The sequence below is a fragment of the Mangifera indica genome, chromosome 16 (assembly GCF_011075055.1).
Source record: "Mangifera indica cultivar Alphonso chromosome 16, CATAS_Mindica_2.1, whole genome shotgun sequence".
Classification (NCBI taxonomy): Eukaryota; Viridiplantae; Streptophyta; class Magnoliopsida; order Sapindales; family Anacardiaceae; genus Mangifera; species Mangifera indica.
In genome coordinates, this window is record NC_058152.1 from 9,467,940 (window position 1) to 9,491,515 (window position 23,576).

Consider the following 23,576-nt stretch of genomic DNA (forward strand, 5'->3'; position numbering starts at 1 on the left):
ACATGATAATACCTCATCTGTATATATAAATTGTGTACCAAAAATATGTATACATAGTTTGATTGATTTTATATACAAATAAATTTTATTAATTTATTTATATAATCTAATGTGATAATTTATAATTAAATAATTTTAAAGTGAGAGATAAAATAAACAATCACAACATTTAATTGTATGTTGTCAATTCATTTCATATAAATAAGATAGTAAGATTTGTTTGTGTATATGACTTTCCTTTCAAATCTTTCTTTGGTTTTATTCTAACGCAATTTATCATTTACATCAATACCACGATAATCTTTCTTCATTAACACTTACCAATGACCACAAAGTAAAGCACGTTATAGTAATTTCACAAGAAAGATTGGATAAAGATTACTATTTATTTTCCTTTTTATGATTTCTAGAACTTGGAATTTTCTCTTTTCACATGCATATATATGAGAAGATAAAGCCACACAAATCAAGCTCTTATAACAGCAATTTTGTTTCACTTCAATATAAATTGCAACCACAACTTTGGAGAATGTAAGTCAAAAGTTATAGTTTACAGTACTTAATTTTAATATATGTTTTCATATCTTATATATTTTGTGTGGATCAATTCAATAATTTATAAAAAAAATATGTGTCTATATATAAATAAAAGTTAAACTGATAAATCATCTTGCTTTTGTTCTCTCCTGCACAATTATTAATGCAGATATATTAGGCTGCTGCTGTGAAATTAAACTAAAATGCCTGAGGCATCTGCTTCCAGGGAAATGGCAGGCAAGAACAAAGGTAATTTATTCTCATTATCAAAGGTTTTTTTTTTTTTTATAAATTAAGGAAAAATCTCAGTGAAGACAGTTTGATTTAAATGGAAATTCTCTTTTTTAAAAATAATGGCTAGTATTCTTTTTGTCCATGATGTACTAGCCCAGAAAATTTCAATCAAATTTCCTGTATAAGAATTGAAAAAAATTATTATCTTTTTTTAGATTTTTCATTTTTTGTTCTGGCAGATGGAAAGGACAGCGAATACATCCAAAATCTGCGTCTATACAGGGCTGTGGATGCTGGCGATTTTGAAGTTACAGTGAATTGCCTTGATGCGAATCCAACTGCGCTAACCGCCAGCCTTTCAGCGGACGGTGACACAGCTCTTCACATTGCGGTGCTAGCAGGCCGAGTAAAGATTGTTGAAGAGCTAGTGAAAAGGATCAGCGCAGAAGACTTGGGAATCAATAACAAGAATGGTGCCACAGCCCTTAATTTTGCAGCCACCGGTGGAATCACAAAGATTGCTGAGTATTTAGTGAAGAAGAACCAGGAATTGCTTCGCATTCTGAACAAGCACGGCTACATACCCGTGGTTGTGGCGTCTCTCTACGGCCATCGAGACATGGTTCGATATCTTTACTATGAAACTCCCATGGAGGAGCTCAACCCGCATGGGAGCAAGAATGGTGTTATGCTTCTCACAACATGCATTATTGACGACCTCTACGGTAAAAGAATTTCTTGCAAAATAAAAAAAATTTACCTTTTCTGTGAACTAATTTTGTCATAATTTGATATTATTTAGATATTGCTCTGGATCTGTTGCAATGCTACCGGCAACTAGTTTTTGAGCAAGATAACGACGGGGACACGGCAAAGGGTCAAAAAGGTGATCGAGAACATGTTAAGGGCTTGTTGTCTAGATAAAAAGGTGAGTTGGATAGATGTATTGTCATTGATAGAGTTTGTTTACAATAATGGTTACTAGGCAACCATCAAGATAGCTCCTTATGAGGCTCTGTATAAAGGAAATATAAATCACTGTTACACTGGGATGAGATAAGAGAGAGAAATGCCTTAGCTTAGTCATTAAGACACGAGCAGACTCAGAGGATGATTGAGGATGTGAGGATGATCAGTGACAGATTGAGGCAAACCCAAGACCATTAGAAGAGTTATACAAATTAGAGGAGATGTGATCTTGAGTTTCAGATAGGTGGTAAAGTGCTTATCAGAGTTACCCCTTATTGGTATATTATAAGATTCAATAGGAAAGACAAGCTAGCTTATATTTCAATAGTACACGCCCGTATATAGAAATATACATGACCGTGTATGGTTAGTAGAAAATCAATAAGTGGATTAGATCATGATCATGGCGAAGCAGAAGGTTGCCTTAGTTGTGCAACTGAACACATGACCCCTTTATGTCTATACATTCCTCTATATCACTTCCAGAAATTAAAATAAAAACATGATAACCCTAACTTTCTGGCATTATCTTTGATAGCCACAGAAAACAGAGAGTGTGAGAGAGAGAAAGAGTATTTTCGTCGCCTGTAGAGCCACTAGTGGTCACCAGAATCACCATTACAATGATGGGGAGGCTTTATCATTGGAGTCTAAGTAAGTGGACAAAAATCCCTTATTTGATCATGGAATCCTCAAAGTTTGTTTGTTATATAGATGATCCAGAGTTAATTAAGCATAAATGTGATGATATGTATGATGTACTTGTTTTTTTATGTGATTAGGATAAACCACATACATGTTTAGCCTCTTAAGTTTGAATATTATGAGTATTGAGATGATAATTCATTAATGTCGTTGATGTGAAGTGTGTACTTGTTATAAAGCATGATTTCCATTGAATAAACTATGTAGGGGCTTAGAGACACTTTGTGTTAGTTTGAATATGTACTTGAATGACTTTTATATGCGACTGGAACAACGTAGAAACCCTACACGTTTGTGTGTCGTTCTAAAAAATTTGAAAGTTCATGTGGTATAGGACACACGTTGTTGTACACATAGATCTAAGTACACAAGAGAGTGCCCAAACTAACTCTTTATATACATCTACCCTATACATGAGCTTGTGCTAAGTGTCACACGCCCATATATGTAGTTCAAGAGACACACAGGAATAGGTTGAAAAGCACACGACTGTGTAACCTTAGACAAAATCAAAAGATGATTATACCCCTAAGTTATGTGCATAAAAGGGGTGAGAGTTATATAAGAAGAATAATGAACCAATAAAAGATAGAAAATTCTAGAAAGGCATAAATAAGGTGTTTGACTATGTGAATGACATCACAAACTTAGATCAAGTCAAATCTAAGTAAAAAAGTCAGCAACCTTAAGACTAGTGTCATACAACTAGATAGTCACTAATTATGTGCGTAAGTGACAATATCTGTGAGAGCAATAAGGTTAGACACCTATGAGATACATCGTGTACTCGGTGCCAAGGCGCATAGCCCCCCAATTTAATTTAGGTATGTATTGTAAGGGTATGGCTTTTAAATATTTCTCACGTGATCACCAGATGCACCACATATATGCCTGAGATAAGGGTCATCTTTGGATGGTTAGTAGTAGTTTTAATCAACTATATAGCAAGGGAATGAGCTGTTATCAAAGATTTTCCTATGTGATTAGGGTGTCCTAGTTAGATAACCTAATAGTCTGTTTGACATATGCATGAGGTACCTTAGCAGCTTTCACTAGGGTATCAGATATGTTGATTTCAACTTGGGTCTCTACAGTTTTCATAAATGATCCATGTTAGGGCCTGAAGGTATTGTAATGTGATATTTTTAGCTCACAAACAAAATGTGAGTTTTACTACTAGATAATTTAGTCACTAAGGATGTCGAAATGTCTCCACTTATTGAGTTTTACGTACATGTTTCCTTGTGTATGTTTTGCAGATAGAGGTGAGAACAGGACAAATGGGGATCTAATAGTCTAGTGAACAATTTCACAAGGAGAGGAGAGTTTATGTCATTCCAGTTTTACAGACATACATTTGGCATTTTTATTACTTTCAGACACATTGTTTACTCACGATTTATATAATTATTTTATGACAGAGATTTTAGATACGTTTATTTTATGAATTTGATTAATAAAGCAATTACTTTTATTACATCACATTTTTGCATATCTTATAATTATGATCATGTGTTAAAATTTTCAAATAGTTCAACTATGCACTTCTCTTCTGGTATATTTCCATCAAGAGAATGTACCTGAAGGGGGATGATACACTCATCAATTCAAGATGAATGAATGAAGACTTCATCGATTTTAAAAGAATCGATAGAGTCGATGAATACCCGTCTTTGTCGCGTCTTCTAGAATCACTAGAGAGTTGAAGGGTGGTCTTAGATTCATGGGTTGAACTGTCTTCTTCGATGGTTGGAGAGTATCTGCAAAGTAAACCCTAGGTTTTAAGGAGGGAATGCTACTTTTAAAAGTTAGAAAACTTTAAACAAATGTGAAGTTGTTAGTTTTTAAAACTTTGAGCAAAAAACATAATGAATTTTATTTTTTTTAATATTATTGATAAAATGATAATTTTACCCTTATCTCTAATAGAAAATTTCAATAGTAGTTAGTCTACAAATGGGACTTTGAGTCTTTAAGAGTGCATCAAAACTTGGATGGAAAATAATTTTTTGGCCCTAAGTTTATTTAATATATTTTAAATTCGAGATCATAATTTTGTGTTATTTTATTGACCTTTATGCCTTTGAATCGTGTTCAAACGTGCGAACTCAATGATCACTGTCAGTTATTTTTTGCAATTATTGCTAAATTTTATCTTCAAGATCATAATTTTTTGTTATTATGTATTAAATATATAATTTAATGATTTTTTTTAAGTATCAATTTTTATTAGTAAATTTTATTAGATAAAAAGGTAAAAAAAGGTAAATTTACATATATTTTTTTGTTTTAAAAAAAATTATATATTTGAAGGTGTATTGTAATTTTTAAAAATTTTATAGGTGATAATAAAAATTTTAGAGAGGGTTTGAAATTTTAAAAGGTTTTAATATTTTTAAAATTTTAATATGTCTTTTCATAGTTTAAAAAATTATAGTAACACCCAAATGTATTGAGCAAACCACAACATTTTAAGTTTGATTAAAGATTTAAAATTTTACATTATTTAAATGATAAAATTTTAAACTAGTAAAGATATATTAGTAATTTAACATTTATATTAGATATCAATAACAATTTTGAAACTTTAATAAAAAGGTAAAACATTCATTTCTAAAATAAATAAAATAAAATATACTAATAAAAATAGATAAAATGTAAAAATTTAGTTTTTTCAAATTTAAATGGTGATAATATCATTTTATCAAACCTTGGATGGAAAACAATCATTTGGTCTTTAGAGAATGAAGAGAGTCAAAAAATTATCAAATCATGACTGGTAATAATTCATGGACTCCCTTTTGACTTATCAATGCAGGAATTCATACAACCAGGAAAATACAGTTATAGGTAGAGTAATGTTTAATTAGACCTAACAAAATTGATTGGTTAGCTAAGGGCCCTTGCCTGAAAAATGAATATGAATTTTTTAAATTTATCAATTTGTATTTATTTGGATCCATATTCATGCGCAATATATTTTTACAGGTACATAAGGTATGCCAATGGATGCCCTATGATTTTTTTCGTATGTATCTTCCTTCTCTTCTTTAACATCGGATTTGCAATATATCCAATACAAATTTCATATATTTGCTATTTTCTTGATATGAAATGAACTCAGTTTCGCTCTAAAATTAAATCAATAAAACAAATACATTTAAAAAATTCTTAGTTTCAATCACTCTAGCATCATAATATTTGAAAGGCCAAAAGACTGTTTCCACCTAGGGTTTGATGTAATTTTAAACTCTCACTCTTCAACTTTTAAAAACTTAAACTCTCACTCATAAGTTAATTTATGTTAAAAATCTTAGTTAAAGTTAAAGGTAAAACCATCATTTACTACAAATATTTAAAAAATTAAAATTTTATCATATTTTATTTCTCATATTTAATAATCTAACAATTTTTCATTGTCAAAAGTTTGAAAAATGACTATTTTCCTCTAGGTTTTTCCTTTTTTCTTCGACGATGATTCGCTATCTTTGACCATCAGTTGTCTTCCCTCGTGCCTTCTCTCTCCCTCCTAGTCACTCTCCATTCCATCTTCGGTTGTCTTAGTTAGAGACAAAGACGAACGGTTTTTCTCTAAGATGAAGACAGCAAATCGTTACTGAAGAGAAAAAAAAAAAAATATAGGGAAGAATTGTCACTTTTTAAATTTTTGATAAAGGGATAATTATTATATTTTTAAATCTGGAGAGAAAAATGTAATAAAATTTTAATTTTTTAAATATTTTTAATAAATAATGATTTTATGCTTCATTTATGAGTAAATATTTAAGTTTTTAAAAATTAACGAATTAAAGTTTAAAATTATATTAAACCTTGGGAGAGAATAAGTCTTTTGGCCTATTTGAAACAAATATAAATTTTCAATCTTCACTAATATAACTAATTGATTATTCTTTAAAATCAACCCATTAATATTATAGAATGAAATACTTACCACCCACCTTGCCACTATAAAAATAGATTAATAAAAAAGTTATTATATTCATATAAAGCCGCCTCTCATTTAGAATTTCGTTTAGGGTCATATTCTCAAACAACCACTTTACTTTTTTGTTTCTTGGGTTTTATGAGAATTTGATGAGAAATTTTGTTCTGTTGAAAATAAATTTAAAGAATTTAAACATTGAATATTTTGTTATAGATTTTTATTTCGTGTCTAATATTAAAATTCTTCAAATCTATAAAAAAACATTTTTATAATTTGAGGTAGATTTTCATTCCTTCGTAAAATACTTATCATCTCTATGAAGTATTTGAAGAAAAAAATATTAAAAATTTGAAAATGAATACATTAAAATAATAAAAATAAAAGAGAACTAGTGAGAAAGTAATATTAGTAGATAACCTACAGATTGATTTATACCCGCATGATCGATATGGATTTAAAAAATTATTACTCATATAAATCGATTCGTTTGATCCATACTTGTTTTACCCAACTCACTTGCCCATTTACTAGGTCTATGCTTAACTCCCAATGGGATCACAAATATATTTCAGAAATTAGATATCATGGGTCAAAGTGTAATATTTAACAAATAAAAGGTATTCAAATTTATAAAAAAGAATAATTCAAGCTTTTAATACGAGTAAACCTATATAAACTAACAAAATAGGTATTAATACTGACGTGTTATTATATTATTAAATAATTTAATTATTTAATTTATCTTTAATTCAAAATTACTTTATCAAATGATAATATCCTGTCAATTAGTAGTTGGTAGTACTATTTTTATTAGCACAATAAGCATTATTGTACTTGATATAAGACACCACAATGCCTACAAAAAATTGTATTTGTTATATCCATTCTCTTAAGTCTTAATATAAGATTTTGTCTCCTCTCTCTTAGTTCTTGCTTATATAATGAGAGAAGGTTCTTGTTAAAGTAATTTAAAAAGAATTGGCCTTCTTTTGTGTCTTGTTGAAATTTAATTCAAAAATGGAATAGCAAGCTGAACAAAGAAGGAAAAAAATTATTTAAAAAGGACAATTTTGAAGTAAAATTAATGTTTTTACACTTGGATTCGATCTTGACCTGATCTCAAGCTTAATCTAACTTTTTCTTAGTTTGACTAGTCAAATGCCCAATCTAAATGATTGAATGCTCCATTCCCTTGCAATTGATAAGGTTCAAGTTTGAGTCATAATAATTGTAATATATTTTTATTTTTTTATTATTTAGAAAAAAAATAAGTAAATTAAAAAAGATTATTGACAAACAAAGTTGGGACTTGAATGCAATTGCAAAAAAAATTTACAAAATCATACTGATGTAATATAATCATTGAAATAGAATTGAATCCGTGGTTGAACCACAACTCGATACAATTTACTTGTTTTAGTTATGATTCAAAGTGGCCCAATGGTTTAAATAGTTTTAATACTTTATTTGAATCATACCAACTACAAGCTTTAATCGAATCAGTCTGTTTGAGTTTTAAAAACAATAAGTAAAACATAAATAATTATAAATTCAATTTTGAAAATAATTTCAATTATTATTAAGGTAAAGAAAGAAATTCAATGCTGGTCGAATCTTAAAAAAATTAAAGAAGTTATTGTTAGCCTCCATTTCATTGATCTTCCCCTCGTGCCTAAGTCTTGCTCTTCTAAAATCAAAAACTCTTTAAATCTTATTTAATACCGCACATAACCCTCTATCTTAATTATGCTAATTTTCTCCAATAGGGCTGGATTCGAGCCGAGCCTCGGCTCGAGCTTGAGCTCAGCTCGGTCGAGCCCGAAACGATCTAGGCTTGGCTCAGCTCGATCGAGATCGAGCCGAGCTTGAGCTTGAGCTGGCTAGAGTTGGCTCGGTATATTTTTTTTTTAAATTTTTTTATACAAAACGATGTCATTTTGATTAATATATATTAAAAACGATATCGTTTTGATAATAAAAAATGAACCGAACCGAACAGAGTCGAGCCGAACCGAGCGCGAGCCCAAAACGAGCCGGCCTTAGCCGAGCTCGAGTCAAGCTCGAGCCAAACTCGAGCCGCTCATATTTGAACCGAGTTAAGCTCGAGCTGGCTGCGAGCGGAGCTCGACTCGGCTCGAATCCAGCCCTATTCTCCAATTTTAAGCCTCCAGTTGATATTATCTTGTTATGTTTATATAGTTTAGTTAGTATTATGTTTTGGTCAAAGGACTTATTCTCACCCAAGGTTTAGTTTATTATCATACTTACATTTACTAATTTTTGAAAATTCAAATATATATCCTTCAGTTGATAAAGTTAATAAAATATTTTAAATTTATAATTGTCATTTAAATTGTAATATTAAAAAAAATATTTTTATCTCATTTTTCATCTAAGATTTTAAAAATTAACAACTTTCCCCAAACTTAAGTTTTGAAAAATAACATTTTCTCCCTAAAGTTTGCATTTTTTTTCTTCCTTCACTAACAACCGAGGTTTAACCAAGAAAGTCTTCAACCCATCTTCAAAATTGGTTGGTGCTCCCTCCCTCATCTTGAAAACAGATGAATAAGTGAAAACATGACATCAAATCAGTGAATAATAGATGGCCCAAAGACAAAGGTTGTTCGAAGATCGCCTAAAAACGACACGTCAGACATCCTTATCTTCGTCTTTTAATATTTTCATCAAACGCGAAGCAAATGATGTTTCGAATGTCGTCTTTTTGACACTAAGAGAAAGACCTTTCTCCTATCTATTTTTGGGAGATCTTTGATCTCTCTTTTCGGACGTTGAGTAGATGACCTTTCTCCCATTTGTTTTCAGTCGATTTCAAAAATGGGTTGAAAATGTTTTTGTAGGCTATCAATCAAACTCTAGTCATCGAAGAAAAAAAAATACAAACTCTAAAAGGGAAAATATAACTTTTTAAAACTTACGCCGAGAAAAATTATTAGTTTTTAAAACTTTGGATGAGAAATAAGATAATTTTTTTTAATATTACATATTAAATAATAATTATACCCATATAACTAATAAATTTTGTTAATTTTAAAAGCTAATGGGTAGATATTTAAACTTTTAAAAATTAGCGAATAAAAGTTTGACAATAAATTAAGCCTTGGGTGGGTATAAGTCTTTTGGTCTTACATTTTCATCAAACAAACAAATATTAAAAATAAAACATAAAGTTTCAATGAAAAATTTAAGAGTTTTTTAGGATTTTTAGAATCCTTAAAAACATCAACACCGTAACATTTTAAAAAGTAATTATTTAATCTCAAACATATAATTATACTGCTATTTATATTTGTGGCAGCAAATTTTTAATTAAAATTAAAAATAACTTTCTCTTAGAGAAATTAATAAGTTTTATAAAAAGTTTAATAAATTTTTTAGCAAATTTTAGAGAAACCTGGAAAATAACTTTCTCAAAACCTAAAAATGAGATTCGACCACTTTTTATACAATAAAACTCTGTATACCTATTTTTGGTACATAATTTATATACACAGATGAGCTATTATCATGTGATTAGATGTTTCTTTATCATATGATGACACATGTTTTAAAATCATTTAGTTACATGATGACACATCATTATGTATATGAATTATGTATAAAAAATAGATACACATAGTATTATTCCTTTTTATAAACTTTAAAGTATTACTGTTTCCGAAAACTCATAAAAATGCTACAAACAAAGTTGTAAAACAATAAAAAAAAAAAAAATTAATTATGATTAAAAATTGAAATTTACATAGTATGTAATGACAGAAATACCCTAAATTTGTAAATGATTTATAATACAGACGTGAAAACTATCGAAAAGACTGATGTTCTTCGTAAATTTCGGAAATTCAAATTTTAATTTTGAGATTAATTTATAATTAAGATAAAATTTAAGGAATATGAATTACTCCACTCCTTTACCACTTGAGCTTGGGCTAGGCCTTATACTTTATAATAGTTTGGGCTTAGGCGGCTTTTCATGGGTCTCGGCCGTAAAGTAAAATTCTAAAATTTAGACGCCGTTGCCGGGGATCGAACCCGGGTCGCCTGCGTGACAGGCAGGAATACTCACCACTATACTACAACCAGTTCTTGTGCGGATTATTTAATATTATTTTATATATTAATTAACATTTAAGCTCAAAATGGGCCAAACCAGCCGAAATGTCCACATCTTATCTCACCTTCAATTTTTATTTCAGATTTTAATGAAATCAAAGATAGGCCAAATGGGTATTTCCCATCTAAATGCACATTAAGTCTTAAAAAAAAAAAAATCTATCATATGTTTATTAAAGTTGTTAAATTTTTTATAAACTTAATTTATGTTACATTTAATTAAAAATAATAAAAACATTATTAGTACAAATATAGACATGACAGGAGTGTCAATGAAAATGTTAATAGAAGAACTATAACTTTATATATATATTAGAGGAAATTTTGAGGATTTTTGGGAATTCAAAAAAAAAAAAGCATTTACACAAAAAAAAAAAACTGAATGTAATAAATTAAATGTGTAAATGTGATATTACAAATTTCTATAATTATAACTTTATTTTCAAAATATATAGAATAAATATGATAATTTTTAAAACACTATGAGGCTCTAGTAAGTTTAAAGTAAAGAATAACATTTACACTCTTGTAATATTTATTCATAATTTATGTCCAAAAAAGTATTATAATATTTTAAACATGATGAACAAGACGGTAATTAATTACATTTCTTATAATATATAAATAAAATAAAACTAATATCCTCTGACAAATATGTCATTTTATCAAATATTGAGTGAGGAGTAGTCATACAGCCAAATGCCCCTAGCTAGACATATCTATGGTGGATCAAGCTAAGTTAAGCTCAATGCATCGAACCCGTGAGTCAGGCTGGGTCAAGCCTTAGGCCTATATAGTGATAGGCCTTCGGGCATGGGGCAACCCATGTAATTTTTAACGCCCAACGCTATCTATAGGGTCAAGTTGAGTTAATCGAACCAACCCATTTAAAGAAATTTAAAAAAAAATAATTAAAAAATTTAAACTCAAATTATTTTTTAATTATTAAAATCGAGGACAATACTCTAAATATTTTATTTATAACCCCTCACTTGTAGTGGAGGAATATCATGGTTACATAATAAAAAATATTATAAATTTATAATAAAGTATAAATAAATAAATTTATATACTACATAATTATAAACATAAATAAAATTTATATATCATACCATTTATCTATTTATCTTCAATATCTAAATTTTTTAATTCATTTGTAATATTTTATAATAAAAAAATTGAAATGAAAAAAAAAGTATAAACACAAAGAATTATTATTTGCGAATGCTGATAGTTTCTTAAAAAAAAAAAGTTTATAAGAGAAAATGAGATTGAAAATATAATGAAAGAATTTAGATTGAGAGATTTGTAGATAAAATTAAAAATGAAATAAGATTTGGATTGGTTTATATAAAAAAATAAAAATAAAAAAAAACTGTTGGAGGTTTTCAAATTGTGGTAAAAGTCATGTTTCTATCATTTTATTTTATTTTATTTTTTACTTTTTTAATTTTTTAACAATGTTAGGTTAGATTAGGATAAGCCGGCCTATGGGTTTAATATGAAAGTCTATAGCTTAATCTTTTTAGGTCAGGTTTGAATTACAGACTTCAAACTAGATCTATATTTAACCAAACTCAATTAACGTGTCTACCCCTAACATAACAAAAAGTAAAAAAATTCAAAAAAAAAAAAAAAAGCCAGGCAAAGCCTATAAGAGTACATAAGCTGGGAAACGGTTTGTGTCAAAGCCAACTAAAGCAACACAAACTATATATATATATATATATATATATATATATATATATATATATATATATATTTTAAAAGAGAGAAGAGCTAGTAAAGAGTATGTGTGCTCCAAAACAAAGACAAGCCCAAAACTCAAAACGAAATGTGAAGACTTCAAAACAAAATGTAGGCACAAGACATGATAAGGGGGTTGAGAGCCAATCCGATTTGAGACCCGCACTTTTAGCATATCTCATGAGAGCACGGTTTGTTACAATAGTGAGTCATGCCAGACTCATGGGTTATTTGGATTGTTCTAGGCATGTGGGGCGACCTAATCAGGATGATGCTATTCAAATTTTTGTAAAAAAATAAAAATAATAATATATTTTTAAAAAACCAAAAGGATAATATATTGGGACTCAAAAATATTAAGAAAAACTAAAAAATAATATTATAATTTAGGAAATTCAAAAGACATTAATGTCTTTTGTGTTTCCTAAGAGATTATTTTTATTAATTATTAAATCTTTCATAAGACATTAATAAACAATATCTTAGGAGCCTAAAATATATTATTTAAAAAATATAAATTATATAATTCAGCAGCCCAACCCCGTTAATGCTCGTGGACCCAAAAGCCACAAATACAATCCCGCAATTACATAACAAGCATGCAACTCAAAATCAAATTATTGAATGCACCTCCTTAAAGCCACAAATACAATCCCGCACGCAAGGCGGCCGACAAGTCGGCAAAAAAGGACGGGGAAAACAGACCTATGGAGGCAGGGCCCCTGCAGAGCTACTGCATAATCAGGGCAGGCCTGGGCCTACGAAAATTCGGAAAACACCCTCAGTTTCTCTTAAATTACTGGATTAGTCAAATATTCCCAAAATCCTCGGCAATCTCTACCCCATGTGGTGTGATATACTTAATTGCTTCTCCCCTCCAAATTCCCAATAATTCTTCTTAAAACCTATTTTTAAAGTGAAATGTTTTGTTGTTTTGTTCCACAAATATTATTTTCATCATAAATTTTGTACAATAATTTCTTAATTGGTGATTTATGTATATTTTTAGTGTCTTTTTTTTTCATTTTTTTAATTGAATGAAAACACAAACGAAAAAATTGTGAGTATTATTAATTTTAATCGAAATTAATATAAATTAAATACAAGAAATATTTAATAAAATTTTCAGATAAAGTGTTGAAAATTTTTTATAATTTTAAAAAAAATATTAATATATGTTTTAAATAAATTTAAGAGGTAGATGAAAAAAAAAATGGGTTTTTTAAAATTAAACAGTAAGAATCTGAATGGCTTTTTCCAACCCAAGGTTAGCCTATAGATTTTTACCTTTATAAGAGTAATAATTTTTTTTTCATCTATTAAAGTTAATAGTTAATTTTAAAGGTTAAAAAATATTTATAACATTTTATGAAAAAAAAAATAATTAAAGAATATTTATAACATTAAAAAAATTATGATAAAGTTAACATGCAAGGGTCTTTCTCTGGATTTTTAAAAGGGAAATTGAAATTTTATCTTTTTTTTTTATCGTGTATATAAATATATCACTTATTTCAAAACTTAAATAAAAATATTATAATAATATTTTATTTTCTTAAAATACTTTCATTGATATAACTTATGCAGAAAGAGAGAATATTATCTCTCTTTTTTTTTTCTTAGTCTTCTAGTAAGGGAAAGACGAAAATTGTTAAATTTTTTTAGAGAATTAATATTTATCATAAAAATTTTACAGTAAAATCATTCACATTCAAGTCAATATGTTATGTGTTTTCTTTATGAACAATTAAAAATCAAATAATATATAATAGATTTATGTTCATGACTTTATATAAAATTTAATTTTGTTGTGATTTCATGTTGTTAGATTGTTTAATACTGTTATTTCATATTATTTTTATTGTTAAAAGTTGTTATAATATTGTATTAATAATTATAAAATATAAAATTTTAAATCTGAAAAATTTTTAGACAAAGAACGGGTTGACGTAGCCAACCTCTCGGCTTTAACGCCAACCCTTGGCGGCAACGCCACCAACCCCGTTCTGGGAAGAATCTTTCATGCAGTAAAATAAACCTATTTACAATATTTTAACTTATATGAGTCCCACTGCTGAAAGAAAATTTAGAAGTAAAATCAAGTCATTTGCAATATTTTAACTTATATGTATGGCCGTATTGCATGGAAGAGAACTCAAAAAAAAAAAAGAAAAAAAATCTAGAAGGGGGGTTGGTGGTGTTGCCGCCAAGGGTTGGCGTTAACGCCAAGAGGTTGACGATGTTAACCCGTTCTTTGTCTGAAAATTTTTTAGATTTGAAATTGTGTATTTTATAATCATTAATACAATATTATAACAACTTTAAAACAACATGAAATAATAACATTAAACAATCTAACAACATGAAATTACAATAAAATTAAATTTTACATAAAATTATGAACATGAATCTATCATACATTATTTGATTTTTAATTGTTCATAAAGAAAACATATAATATACAAATTTTATTATTCAATCACGTCTTCTCTTCTTTGTTTAAGATTTTTTTTCATGCTATAGTGATTTTTTCCTCACTAGAAGGCTGAGGAAAAAAAGATAGATGATATTCTCTCTTTCTGTATGAGTTATATCAATAGAGATATTTTAAAAAAATGTAATACTATTATAGTATTTTTGTTTAAGTTTTAGAATAAGTGGTATAAATGTATATATGGTAAAAAAAAAAAAAAAATTAATTTCCCTTTTTAAAAAGTCTCAGCTTTGTGGTGTTTGGAGAGTGAGAAAGAGAATGAAAACGGAGATAAGTGTTGTTCTGCCAGAAGATTGCATATCCAAAATCATCTCCCTTACTTGTGCTCCAGATGCATGCAACTCCTCAGTGGTTTCCCGTGCGTTCAAATCAGCTGCAGATTCAGATGCCGTGTGGGAGAATTTCTTGCCGTCTGATTACCGAGAGATCATTTCTGGTTCGGCCTCGCCGTCGTTGCTGACAAGTAACTTGTCCAAGAAGGATCTTTATCGTCGTCTCTGGCATAACCCCATCATCATCAACAATGGTACTATGGTATGTTGATTAATTATTAAGAAATAGTAAATGTTGACTTACGGAAATAGGATCGAAATCAACATATCTCTATTCGATTTAAATGAAAAATGGGTAGACAAACTGGGCCTTGTTAAATAATATTTACTTTCCCTTTCTATTGTATTGTGATTGAATCTGATTCTGTTTGATTTGATTTGATATTATTTTGATTTAGTTTATATTATTATTTTGATTTGTCAGATTAAATTTCCTTCTTAGATTACACTATAACACTATAAATTATATAATAAGTCACCAATAATATTCATTCAGTTTACCATCTAATTCATAATTTTTTCATACTATTAGAGCTGTTAACATCCTGAGTCTGTACCCTTCAATTTAAATTATTATTTTTGGCAAACTACAATTTATCCTCAAGTTTAGAGTACCTTATTATGGCTGCTGCTCAGTCCTTTTCACAATCTTCAAGCTCATGCTCATCCAAACCTTTCTATAAGTGCAACTTTCAAGGTAAACATAAAAATGGGTGTGATGGTAGTAGTGGTGGTCCATCTACTCCTCGTTGACAACCCACATATCAACCTCTTTTGCTCCTTAATCCTACTAGTGTTCTTCCTTAAGGTTCTTGTTAGATTTGTGATAAATAAGGACACTTTGCTTGTGTTTATGTACAACGCATAAATTTTGCCTACATAACAGATTTAGTGACCACTCCTTTTGTTGCTATGTTCGTGTGTGATCCATTTGACTCCAGTTGAGTTCTAGATTTTGGAGCTACACATTACATAACACCCAATGCTTCCGTCTTGTCCTCAGTTAAACCTCATACTAGTATTTCTTCTATAATTGTTGGAAATGGTTATTCAGTATTGATTTTTCATCAGGGGTCTGTGTGTCTATCTAAATTTACTCATTGTCCAATTATCTTATCTGATGTGTTGTGTGTCCCATTGTTACATAAAAAATTGTTTTCTATTTATAAATTCACCTCTGATACTAATTTTGTTTGTTTTTTTGACCCATCTGGTTTTGTGATTAAGGACAAACAGACAGGATAAATCCTTCTCTAATTGTTGTAGTAACAGTCTATATTAACTTTGATTTGCACTTCATCCATGAGTTAGTTTCACATGGAGCCATTCGATTCCGATATGTCTCTACCAGTTCTCAACTTGTTGATATCTTTACCAAGAGATTGTCTTGTGAGCGTTTTCTTTCCTTGTGTCTTTAATTACAACTTAGAGAGCTACCGCTGCAATTGCGAGGAAGTGTTAAACAATATTTACTTTCTCTTTCGGTCAAATTATGATTGGATCCGATTTTGATTTGATGTTATTTTGATTTAGTGTATATTATTTTTTCCATTTTGTAAGATTAGATTTTTTTTTCCAGATTTCACTATAATATTATAAATTATGTAATAGTTTTTCAATAATATTCATTCAGTTTACCATCCAATACCTAATTCTTTCAGGCCTAACATGAATGTGATTCACTGACACAGAGCTTTGCAATAGAAAAGAAGAGCGGAAAAAAATGTTTCATGGTTGGGGCAAGAGGGCTGAACATTGCATGGGGAAATGATACTCTTTACTGGAGTTGGCGGTCTGTACCAGAGTCTAGGTTTGTTATGTTGTATAATATTCTTGTAACTTTCTTTCTTATGATGTAGATATTGTCTGTTCTTTAAGATGCTTAATTAATAAATATGTAAAACGAATTTGCAGGTTTAGTGAAGTGGCTTACCTCAAATGTGTGTGGTGGTTTGATGTGAAGGGAAAGATAGACACCAAAATTTTGTCCCCCAAAACCACCTATGTTGTTTATCTTGTGTTTAAGCTACGTGAATATGCACACAGTTTTGGAACAAGACCTGTGGAATCAGGTGTTTATATAGAAGGAATGGATAATGGGGAGAGGAGGAATGTGCTTTTAGATCCTCTACTATCAATAAGAAGAGGAGATGATTGGATGGAAATTGAGATGGGTGAGTTCTTCAATGAAAATGGTGATGATGGAACTTTGATTTGTAGTCTCTTTGATTTTGATAGACTAAGGGTGAAGCGAGGCCTTCATATTGAAGGAATTGAGCTCAGGCCTAAAAATGGTAGATAATATAATTATGTACCATGTAGACATATGTATCTTGAGAATTCATGTCTTACCATAGGCAAGAATGGCTACTTCTACATACCAAAGTTGATGTTGTTATGCTTTATATGTATATATGAAACTGATGTATTTCGTGTGTTTGGCAACATAGCATATAAATAAATTGGTCATTTGTTGTCTAGATTAAAATCCATAACATTAAACTTTTAATATATATAATACACTAATTGAAAGGTTGATCATTGAATTTAAGGTCACTTAAATAAAGTTTTTTTGTTTTCAAAATATAATAATAATAATATCCTGCCCCCAACTCAAAGCAACAAATTGACTAAATGACAATGGGAGTTGTTATGTGCGTTTAAAATAAATTAGATATCAATAATAATATGTTATTATATGATTTAATTATATAGTGATATATTATTGTTATATCTAATTTAATATAATTTAAAGTATACTTAGTTTTATTGAATGACTTTTTTCCAACCCAGTTTAATAAAATAACATATTTTCACTTTTTAAATTTAAAAAAGTTATTTTCTCATCAAATTATAAAGGTTTAGTTATTAATTTTAGTAATAGAAGGATATTTATGTTATTTTCTAAAATATTATAAAAGAGATATAATTAACTATTATTTTGTTTGTAAGGTTTAATATATTATAGTAGCACTATTATCAGACTAACCCATAAATGATATTATAGAAATATAAATGTTATTTTTTAAAGTTTAATATAGACAAATAATAAATTTTCATATCTTATTTTAAAAATTATCATATTCACTCATATATATATATATGTGTGTGTGTGTGTGTGTGAGTGAATATCTTATTTAGTGCGCTAATTTGTTACATTTTATTTAGTTATTTGTAAGTATAAATTTCTTTTTTGAAATTATTAAGAGACATATTAAAATTTTAAAAATACCCTTAAACATTTTCTTAAATTTTCAAAACCCCTTAAAATTTATTAACACTCTTAATATTTTCAAAAATTATAATTTATCTTAAATATATAATTATATATTGTTGGTACTCTTATTTATATTTGTAAATTTTTTATTATTTATAGTTGAAGTTAATATAAATTTGTGTACAAAATTATTTAATAAAAGTTTAGGAGTAAAGTTTTATTTAGACTTATTTTTTTAAAATAAAATTATACGTAAATATTTTTTATATATAATTTAAGTATATAAATAATGTATTATCACGCGATTGAATAATTTTGAATTAAAAATAAAAGTAACATCCAATCAGACACATTATTTGTGTATTTAAATTATGTATTAAAAATATATGCACATAGCATTGCACTTTTTTTTAAAATGTTTTTAACAATTTTATAACAAAATTAACAATTAATTTTTTTTTAAATTGGTAAAAAAATGTCTGGAAATTTGTGGTTTCATAAGGGTGGATATGAACCAAGCAAAACCTCTTTGCTCAAATTTGACTCAAATGAAAAATGGCTAGCTTAAGTCGACAGAGTCAAAATTAAAAGTCATTTAGCTCAAATGAAAAATGATTCGATTTGGTTTGATTCAAGTTTAATTTAAATTCATAATTCAAATTTATGATTTTATTTAACTCGAATTCATAGTTCAAATAGAAAATTGGGAGAAAGCATAAAAAGGAATTGGAATTGATGACCACTGGCGGAACCAACATTTTGCCTGGGGGCGGTTGGGCCGGGCGGGGGGGCCTTTGCGGATCCGTCATTATTTGCCAAGCACTTAACAAAAGTTTAGTTATACTACATATAAATTTTACTATTTATTAAACTTATGTTTAATTTTACAATAAAACTATACGTATATATTTTGAATACATAAATAGGTATATATCATTATATGATTAGATAATTTTAAATTAATAAAAAAATAATACTTAATCATATGATAATATATATAAATGTATACACATATATGTACTTAAAATTAGTACACATATTATTGTTCATAATCAAAATATCAATCAAAAGAATTGTACATAATCCTAAAGAACAACTTGAATGATAAACGTGAGAAGTGTCCAATAAAGTATGAGTTTAAAATTTGTGAATGACATATAAAGATCAAACTTTTAATACGTCAAAGCATTTTAATCATATAACTAGCTAAATTACGTATACCAAAAAACTAAAATTTACAGTAAAATTCTAGAGTTAAAGGATTTCATCTAAGTGTGTATCATCATCTACAGTTAAAAAAAATAGAATGGAAAGAAACGGGTTTACCAAATAAGCTACAGGAACGAGATTGGAATATGGTGAGCCTGGCCAATTTTTATTAGAAAACGTTGGCTTGGCTGGCTGTTGGTAAGCCAAACTTTGGAATTTTAGAAGTAGTGGACAACTATGCAGTGCATATTTGATACATGGTTTTTTAGGATGACGAGTACTTCGGGTTTTGGACAAGTTTACAGTATTCCTGAGAAATTTAGAAAGAAACGGGCTAATGAAATAAGCTGAAAGAATGAGATTTAACTAAGGGTGGACCTGACCCAATTTTATTAAAGAAATTTTAGCTTTAAGGCCTACCCTTAATGGGGCTGGTTCCGCCCCGGTTGATGACATAACAAAAACCCAAATTCTAACCCAAAGTAATCGGTTTTAAAGGTGTAACATGCCACCACTGTCCGACTGTAAGTTTCCTAAGCAAGGATTATTGTAAAAATCATTTTCTGTATAGCGAGCAGTAGTGAGGAGTTCTAAGAACACCAACACAGCTGTAGAAGATGAAAGCAACAATAACGCATTTGAAACAGTGAAGATCAAGAATGTGTCACAATTCAAAAGGATTGGGACTCCTTTTAGCTGATCGTTCTCACCAGGAACTGTGACAGCTGATGTGAACATGTTTGCAGCGATTAGAGTTGCCACAGCCGTGCATGACGAAGCAGTGTTCTTCATCCATTTCTCTCCATGTTTCAATAATTCCTTATGTTCATCACTATGAAATTATGCACCTGAAAATCAAATGTATGTAATGACAAGTCTTTGACTCTTAAAACCTCTCTTATAATGGCTCTAAATGAAAAAATTGAAGTGACATCAATAGGGTTTCAAAAAGAGGATTTAACCAATTTATAAGAAATTATTAAACCCTTCTATGAAAGGTCCAATAATTTAAAAACCTACACTAAACTGTCTATTCAAATCTGTTAAGTATATTATATTTATTTTTACTAATTATTTAAGTTTATCAATAAATTAAAATTAAATTATTAAATTACTTGATTTTATTAAACTCAAACTATAATTAATGTTTGATTTGTAGTCACTTAGATTTGGACAAATTAAGTATTAAGCAAGGCCTTCATATTGAAGGAATTGAGCTCATAACTAAAAATGACAGATTATATAATTATGTACCATACAAACATATCAATGGCTACTTCTACAAACCAAAGTTGATGTTACGCTTTATATATATATATATATATACACGATGTATTTCATATTTGTCAACATAGCATATATACAAATTGGTTACTTGAGTCTTAGTTATGATCCATAACTTAATTATGATTAAGTTTTTAACTTATCTAGTGTAATGATTATAAATAGTTTATTAATCTCAAAAAACAATAAAATTGTGGTTTGACATGAACCAAATTCTAGATGCTTTGGAAAAGGGAACCTAAGGGAAGATAAAATTTTGACAACAATTATGGAGATGAATAGAGAAAGACCCTAGAACTAACCAAAATAAGAGCCACGGTGGAGATTAGAGAGATGGCTTGAATATGGAAGTTTTCTAATTGTATCTTTGAAGGCCAAAAGACTTATTTTCACCCAAGGTTTAGCCCATTGACAAAATCATGCCCCTAACTTTAAAAAATTCAAATATTTTTTTGTCTTTATTTATAAGGGTATAAATATCATTTAATTAGTTATATTAAAAATAAAATAAAATTTTATTCCCTTTTCTAACTTAATTTTGAAAACATACAATTTCCTCTAATTTAGTTTTAAAAACTTACTTTTCTCTCAACTAGAGTTTCATGTTTTTACTCACTACAACCGCCTCCTTTATCTTTTAAAAAATTACAATTACACCCCCATATCATTGGAGTAAATTGTTGAAAAGGATGGCTATCGAAAAGAAAGAACCCACAACTTCATACATTTAGATAGCAAGTATAAATTACCTTTTCAATTTTCTTAATTGAAATTGCCAAATTTTTTTTTTTTTTTACAATCAAAAGTGTACTGGAATACTAGATTCTTTGATATGGATTATTCCATAGAGAAGTTCAATGTGATAGATGAACATTTGGAGAAGAAAGATTCAACTCCTCCAGGTGGCCTATTAGTGAAAATCTTGGAGACTTGTTCAGACTACGATGGTGGCTCTTTTTGTGGTTCTTTAGCCACACTGACCTCGGTTCTTTCGAATATGAGGAAGAGTAGAGAGTTTTCGAGTTCATTTTGTACTTCACCTTTTTTCTTCTCTTTTAAAGTTCAGGTAGTTGGGAAATTAATTAAACCCTTTTGATGTCAAACACTTGTCTTTCCACAGAGTTTAGGATTCTAGGACTTCAACTCAAAACAACAATATTTGTTCATGAAATTATGGAAGATGTACAATTGGATAAAGATTTGGCTGCTAATGTTGAAGAAACAAAAGTGCATTACACTGAAACTGAAAAGCCAAAGGATTTCGTTACAACACTTATAGCCATAGCAAGCGAACCTTCAAGACAACCAAATTCATCTCCAAATGTAGTGCTAGTACCATCGCCTTTTACTTCACCTCAAACAGTAGATTTTAGACCAAATTTAACACTTTCAATGTCATCACTACCGCCCCCCCCAACGCCCATGTTGAAGTCTTACAACAACATTAGGGAGGGAAAAGTGTCGACAAAATAGAGATTACAACATCAGAGTGAATTGTCAAGAAGAACGATCATCAAAAAGAGAGAAAACAGTTATAGGGTGTAATCTTAATTTTTTTAAAGATAAAAGGAGCAATTGTAATGAGTAAAAAAATAAAGCTTTAACGTGGGGAAAAGTAAATTTTCAAAACTAAATTGGGGTTGAATTGCATGAATTCAAAACTAGGCTAGGAAAAGGCATAAATTCTTATTTTATTTTAGTATTATTGGTTAAATAACATTTATGTCCTTATAACTAACATATTTTTTTTTATAGTAATAGTTGACTGGTGGGTATTTGGATTTTCCAACGTCAATGGGTATGAATTTGTCAATAAACTAAACCTTAGGTGGGAATAAGTCTTTTGGCCTATCTTTAAATAGTTTCGGCCTAAGTGTTTCCTCTTTTCCCTTGTTCTTCTTCCTTCTCTTGATTTAAATAGAGAGATGGTTGTCATAGATGTTGCCTTTGTCCAAAAAGATCCTTTAGTAGAATGCTTGCTCAGTTGGTTGGCCTTCCTTACAAAGTCTTAATTTAACATCCATTCTAGGCTAGCTCTTGCTCTTTATCTTGAATCTTTGGTATGCTATGTGTTGGTTCAAGGGTTATTATTGTGTTAATTTTAGTCTCCTTAGTGTTGGGAAGAAAACAATTAAACTAACATAATTACAACAGACAACCAATCATGTTTGAACATAGATAACTGCTTACTTGACAATCAAACTGCAATCTCTACTATTCAAAATGAAGAACAATGAGTCTTCTACCAACAGTCTAAAAATTAGAGTGATCTAACGGTGAAATTAAGAGAAAACAAAAATCTTCCATAGATATGCACTGAAAATCAAAGATGTTGTTTTTCTCCTCTTCTATCTTCTCTTCTTTTTTGAATTTAGTGTGTTATTTATGTGTATATGTTGAACCTTTATTTTGACCTAATTTATAAATATGGTGGGTCAAACTTTTTCATTAAAAAAATTTGGGTTTCTCCACATAAGAAGGAACCTAAAAGCTTAACAATTCTTCCTTTCTTAACCATATGGAGAAAGACGCCAATTTGATGATCACGTGACAAGTCTTAAACTTCCTTCTTGGTAATGACTTTGTTATCATATTGGAACCATTATCATCAATGTGAATCTTCTAAACTTCAATCAACTTGTCATTAAGGACATTATGTATCCAATGATACCTCACATCAATCTGTTTTGACCTCACATAAAAAGTTGAATTCTTACTAAGATGAATAGCGTTTTGACTATCACAAAGCAACATATATCTCTTCTGCAT

At 29.1% G+C, this 23,576-nt stretch overlaps 2 protein-coding genes and 1 non-coding gene across 3 annotated transcripts; 2 read left to right on the top strand and 1 right to left on the bottom strand.

Annotated features, from left to right (window-relative positions):
* Positions 1–472: 472 nt before the first annotated feature.
* Positions 473–3,899, top strand: LOC123199301 (ankyrin-1-like). Its single transcript, XM_044614225.1, has 5 exons — positions 473–531; positions 707–786; positions 1,011–1,496; positions 1,574–1,699; positions 3,705–3,899. The coding sequence occupies exons 2-4, from the start codon at positions 741–743 to the stop codon at positions 1,693–1,695; spliced, it is 654 nt and encodes a 217-aa protein (XP_044470160.1). The 5' UTR covers positions 473–531; positions 707–740; the 3' UTR covers positions 1,696–1,699; positions 3,705–3,899.
* A 6,524-nt stretch (positions 3,900–10,423) lies between these two features.
* Positions 10,424–10,496, bottom strand: TRNAD-GUC. Its single transcript has one exon. It is a non-coding gene; the product is annotated as a tRNA-Asp (tRNA).
* A 4,468-nt stretch (positions 10,497–14,964) lies between these two features.
* Positions 14,965–17,577, top strand: LOC123199299 (F-box protein At2g02240-like). Its single transcript, XM_044614223.1, has 3 exons — positions 14,965–15,299; positions 16,789–16,907; positions 17,012–17,577. Exons 1-3 carry the CDS (start codon positions 15,024–15,026, stop codon positions 17,397–17,399), a joined length of 783 nt encoding a protein of 260 aa, XP_044470158.1. The 5' UTR covers positions 14,965–15,023; the 3' UTR covers positions 17,400–17,577.
* Positions 17,578–23,576: the final 5,999 nt, after the last annotated feature.